This window comes from Euphorbia lathyris, chromosome 2, assembly GCF_963576675.1.
Source record: "Euphorbia lathyris chromosome 2, ddEupLath1.1, whole genome shotgun sequence".
NCBI classification, from domain to species: domain Eukaryota; kingdom Viridiplantae; phylum Streptophyta; class Magnoliopsida; order Malpighiales; family Euphorbiaceae; genus Euphorbia; species Euphorbia lathyris.
Window position 1 is genome coordinate 54737929 of NC_088911.1, and position 5600 is coordinate 54743528.

General features: G+C 34.2%; 1 protein-coding gene across 2 annotated transcripts; it reads right to left on the reverse strand.

Annotated features, from left to right (window-relative positions):
- Positions 1 to 299: 299 nt before the first annotated feature.
- LOC136218261 (uncharacterized) lies at positions 300 to 4671 on the reverse strand. 2 transcript variants are annotated; one of them, XM_066005052.1, is made up of 6 exons: positions 4548 to 4671; positions 4349 to 4434; positions 4165 to 4260; positions 3209 to 3312; positions 2979 to 3115; positions 300 to 625 (listed from the first exon to the last, which is right to left on the reverse strand). In XM_066005052.1, exons 2-6 carry the CDS (start codon positions 4406 to 4408, stop codon positions 543 to 545), a joined length of 480 nt encoding a protein of 159 aa, XP_065861124.1. In that variant the 5' UTR covers positions 4409 to 4434; positions 4548 to 4671; the 3' UTR covers positions 300 to 542. The 2 variants fall into 2 exon arrangements, with proteins under 2 accessions (XP_065861124.1, XP_065861125.1); XM_066005053.1 differs by having other exon boundaries at positions 4349 to 4414; positions 4548 to 4663.
- Between the last annotated feature and the right edge of the window lie 929 nt (positions 4672 to 5600).

The window sequence follows — 5600 nt, forward strand, 5'->3', positions numbered from 1 at the left end:
TCTCTCCATCTCAGAACAGAAGAAAAGTAGAATTTTGTGCGGGTATGAAAGATAACTATTAAAATAACGTGTAACCTTGACTTACAGACTCTTTTAACACATAAGATGAAACGCAGCTATCAACTAACTACATTCCATAAATGTCGAAAATAAATTTCTAATAATAAATGGCTCTTATTTCTTAATGTGTATCTGCAGGATGCAAGGACAAAAAAGAATGGGCCAGTTATTAATAATAGCAGATACTAGTGATATCCTTTCCCATGTTGAATGGAATTAAAAGGAGCCCCAAACAGGTCTGAAGAAGAGTGTAAATCAGGTTCATACGTAGTAAAAAAAAACTAATTACATCTATTTTTTATTTAAAATCCAACATATATAATTTGACAGCACCTAACCTGATGATGAACAAACTCATCCATTAATTCAATTTTAAGAATGTGCTAATTGAAGTTGTAAAACTACAAGGCTCGGTCATACAAAATTAACTTTTCTCTTTCAAATCTCGGCCATAATGTACAACTCCGAAACTGTTGGTTTCTTCAAAGCTCAGGCATGCCCTTTCCAGTTTTCTCGTCATATGTTCTCTCCAATACTATATCCTTTGGAGTATCCTTAGGACCAGCTGTCAAAAACGAAAAACATAAATGACAACTTAACTCACAAAATACAATATGAACACCAATTCAACAATTGAACATCATTACCTATACTATACTATACTTCTTATATAAACTCTCTCTATCTAGCTATATAAAAGTGAAACTCATAAGCTACTTACTAACCACTTCCCTCTCCCTCATCAAAAACATTTCATCTTGAATTGAAACTATTCACATGCCTCTCTCCATCTGTATATAAATGTCATTCTAATCTCCCTTTCTTAAGTTTAATTCAATCGCACTTTAAATAGATTATAGGTATACACAGGTCAACTATGAATTTCATTCATATAGTTTAGCAGTTTCTGAAGGGGGTGCAGTGAAGAGATAATGATTGTATAAACTGTGGATATATGAGGATGAGTATTTTTTTCAGGAAGAAATACAATAGACCATCGAGTAAAGGCATAGCATGTTGTACATTCAGTGACTTATTTATTAGTTTTGCTTTATGAAGACAAAAACATAAGTGCTTTCATTTCATATAACAACTATGTCTACTCTATTAACTCTTCTTTTTTCTACTTTATTTTCATTTTGCCTAAGATCTTTAACTTCAATTTTTAAGCTTATAATTTATAAACTCTCTAATAGTTCTCCAATTTATGAGGGTATAAAACTAATTACATTTAATGTAATTTGCTAAACCAAGCTACATTTACATCCCTAACAGTGTACTTCCATAGCTCCTGAAATTTATCTATCTTTACCTGTTACAGTGTAAGACCTATAGTGAGAATCCGTCCAGTTTGACTTAAATTTTTTGACAATTATTTAATAAATAAAATGAGGCCTATAATGCTTAGCAGACGTTTTCTTATCTCCTTCCTTATTACCATCGGTTTAATGCCACATGAGAGTTGAAAATCATCTCCACCACCCCCACCATAGGTATATTGATCATAGAGACAGTTATCCCTCAAGACCAATATTATCTTACCTCACAGGCTTCAAGCCCATATCCTAGTGGAGTTCTAATACACAATGGTTAAAAACTTGACTCCACAGCTCAACAGGCCAAATTTGCAAACAGATGAAGTTCATTAACTCACTTTTTAATACCTCAACCACAACTATATCCTAATTACTAATTAGCATTAATTTGATGTAACTGGCAAATTTTGCTATATCATAATACATGCATTCCAATACTTATGAATCCTGAAGACCACTGAATGACTTAAAACTTCAGAACTTGATTGTTTTTGTGCCATGTAATAAACATATTAATGAAAATTGGATTGTTCTATTCCTACAAAGCTGCCCACTTGTTGCCAACAATTCCTTTTTTATGAATTCTGAATGCAATAATTTGAGTTTTCCCCATGAATTCTTCACCGACACATATATTTCACTTGGCCTCTCTTGATTTCCAATGTAATATAGCATCTCAATTATCACAAGAAACAATAATTCTGGTTTCTGAATCTAATTATAGGATAGGTGCATATCCTTTCATGTTACTTTCTGTGCTGGGTAACTACCATGGTGAAGCCACGCATATTCCTAGTTTATCATGACTTGTTACAGATGCACATTGAAACAAAATCCTTATAAGGCAGCCATACATGCAACCATAGTAAGTAAAGGCGTATGGCTCAGTAAAATGCAAAGTGGTCTTGGAGCCTTGGCGCAAGGAAACAAGGCACAGCGCACTAAAAGGGTAAAATTTATTAAAAAAAAATTATAAAAATATAAGAAATGATAAATTCTAAAATCAAATGCAATAAAATATTAAGCCATGACAATATTCTTAATCATAAATAATTTCTAACATGCAATAAACCCCATATTCTAAATCTAAATCAAGTAAATAGTGAACCCCAAGCTGAGTAATAGCTAATTCTCATCAAAAGTCTCATGTCCGTCACTCAACGTGTGGTCTGTGGTGTTTCTTCTTTCTCTTATTTTTTCCTATGCTCTACGTTAGTGCCTTTTTTTCGTTGTAAGTTTGTAATGTTGTATTTGCGTAAGTCTCTTCAAATTCTGAGGCATATAGCAGTTCGTTTTTGTAGTTGTTTATTTGAGACCCTAGATGTGTCTCTAATCTAATGGTGAATATTAAACCCTATTTAACTTTTTTAAACCCTATCTAACTCTTTTAAAACCATCTTTCCACATAGGCACGCCTTTTATCAACATGTGTAGGTGCACAAACTAGCACTTAGCGCGTGCCAGCCAGAGTGACAGCACCTGCCATGGGAGGTACTGTGGCGCTAGGCCTAGGGCCTTGTGCGCCATGTGCCTAAGCCGCACCACAGCATCGCCATTAATAACGATGATGGAAATATAACAATAAGAAGCTTTGGCAATTACCTGCTGTAGGTCTTGGAGTTGTTCTTATCTTTAAAATCTCAGGACGAGGAATTATAGAACCAGATGCCCCTTGACCTCTAGAAACTCTTACCTTTGTACCATCTTCTAGATATCTAACTCCGACCTTTGTAGGTTTCCTGCATATTAGTCACGGTTTAGATTTGGTACTCTGGAGATAAACGGAATCAGCAATCAAATATTGCTAATCAAAACCTTTAGTCCATCCATACCCTGTGACTGGGTCAACAACTTGAACATTTGAGGCATGGAGTGGAGCTTCAACTGTGAAGATCCCACCTGCATGACCCTCACCACCCTTTATATGTTTCTTTATCTGTAAAAATGAAAGAATACATGGTTATGGATGTATTTACATAAAAGTAAAATTTACCTTCATCTCAAAGACATATGTCCTTAAATGAAATCAACTAATCCATGTCCCTCCAATATACAAACAAAATTAAGTAAACTATTCACTGATCAGACAATAACAAGCAACCACAGCGAAATATAAAATGGAAACATATTATCAGAAAAATAAAGGAATTAATACTGAACATAATATGGCATCGGTACTTGTTGCATTAAGCCATCAGTCTCAATCCCAAACTTTGTAAACTTTAAGGGATGAGCTTCAAATCAATGAAATTACAAAATTTAGCTCCATGTACGCTGTCCTACAGCACAAATCTTAAGTTTGTCTTGATTTTCTCTCTTCATATTGAAAATTAATATATGTAAACATGCCATATGGGAAACAGCATTATATCCAAGAGAACTGAAAGGGGAAAATGCAAAATCACCCAGATTATCAATCAGTACCAATTCAAATCCCTAGATAAACTCTAAAATCTCACACTTTTTATGGAACCAAAATAGACAATTATCAGAGTTGATAATATTGTAAGTTAACAGTATAAGTGCATAAGCAATCAATACTTCTGAATAGCGCATTGGCAGAATAAATGAAAAAGAAATTGATGCAAAACATAACAATGGAAACAAAAACATTATATCTCCCAACTCACCTGTGCAATAAGCACACTGTATGCATCCTAAGAATACACCATTACATCATAAAGCAATGCTTGTATTTCCAAGAGACAGACAAGTGGAAATTCTACATATTACCCAATCTTAGTTACTTGAAGCATAACACAAAGAAGATGGAAAAATAATTACTCACCAGATTTTTTCCTTCAACAATAACACGATTCTGAGATCGAATGACACGCTTAACAATACCACTTTCGCCTTTATCCTTGCCCCTGATAATCATTACCTGTGAATCCAAACAGACAATATAAAAATGAAAAATTAATCATTCGAAAGTGTTAAAAGGAAATTTCTTTTTTAAAATGTGAACTTACATTATCTCCTCTAAGTACTTTCCAGTGCCTGATCAGCTTTTCAGCCGCTTTCCAACCCATTTTCAGCTGAGAAAGAGATCAAGAACCTAAAACGCATTACACTAATAAGCAATTGCTATTATCTACAAGACGAGGAGGGATAAAAAAAAAATCCTTATATGCAAAGCACCGAATTGAAAACAAGGAAAGAGCTTATTACCTCTAAGGAATACTACTACGGCAGAGTTTGGCTGACGACGTGAATCAATACCCCCAAGTTGGCGACCAGTACGCTGTGAGATGATACTAAACCCTACAAAATCTGAGCTTCATATGGAAATTGGATATCCTTGAAATTAATGAAGTTTAATAAGCCCTTTTCAGTAAATAGCCAGTTGGGCTGGGCCGCTTTTATTGTGGAGCTAGGTTCTTTTCCACAAATGGCATAACCCATCACGTACCAAAATTATGGGTTTCCTACCAAAATTGGGAAAATTACAACGGTCAAATTGGAGACTCAAGACTAATTTCTGTTATTATCTATCTAGATTATATATTTGTGATTTTTTCAAAATATCGTACATATATATAACCATGTAGAAATTTCTTACTCTTTCTTCTTTCTCTCACCGTTTCTCTTTTTTATTCTTTCTTAGTTTGCGAAGTTGACACTCCGTTTTTTATTATTTTGTACGTTTTTCTCATGATAATACTTCCAAAATACATGATTTTACTTCGTATTTTTTGCAAACTGTAAAACATGCGAAGGTAAATACTAATTTGTAGAATGACTTTTTTCGCAGTTAATCTGTACTGAAATAGTATTTACCTTCGCAGGCTTCATAGTTTGCGTAAAATGTGAAGTAGTATATAACATTAAAATCATAACAACAAACCATACGTTCAAGCTCAACGTCGAATCAACCTAAACATGAAAAAGGTAGTAAAAATTGATGTCATTAAACTCCCCAAAGTAGGTATAATCTTTCCTATCTCCGATAGTTTATGGATAAGCCCGGTGTAATGTGTGCCTAAGAAAGGAGGCCCAATTGTAATGAAAAATAAAAAGGGGGACTTAATCCCTACTAAAAAGGTTATGGGGTGGGGGTTTGATTGATTATAGAAAGTTGAATGACGTCACCCGTAAAGGCCACTTTCCATTACTATTTATTGATCAAATGTTTGAAAAATTGGCGGAGCATGAAAATTTGCACTCTAGATGGCTTGTCCGACTATATGCAAATTCCAATAGACCCTTTGGATCAAAAGAAAG

Excerpts from the sequence above, each read along its gene's own strand:
- LOC136218261 (XM_066005052.1), bottom strand. The coding sequence starts at position 4,408 with ATGGGTTGGAAAGCGGCTGAAAAGCTGATCAGGCACTGGAAAGTACTT. Across the intron at positions 3,116-3,208 it reads GTTGTTGACCCAGTCACAGG|GAAACCTACAAAGGTCGGAG; the intron begins GTATGGATGGAC and ends ACTAATATGCAG. Across the intron at positions 626-2,978 it reads AACTCCAAGACCTACAGCAG|CTGGTCCTAAGGATACTCCA; the intron begins GTAATTGCCAAA and ends CGTTTTTGACAG.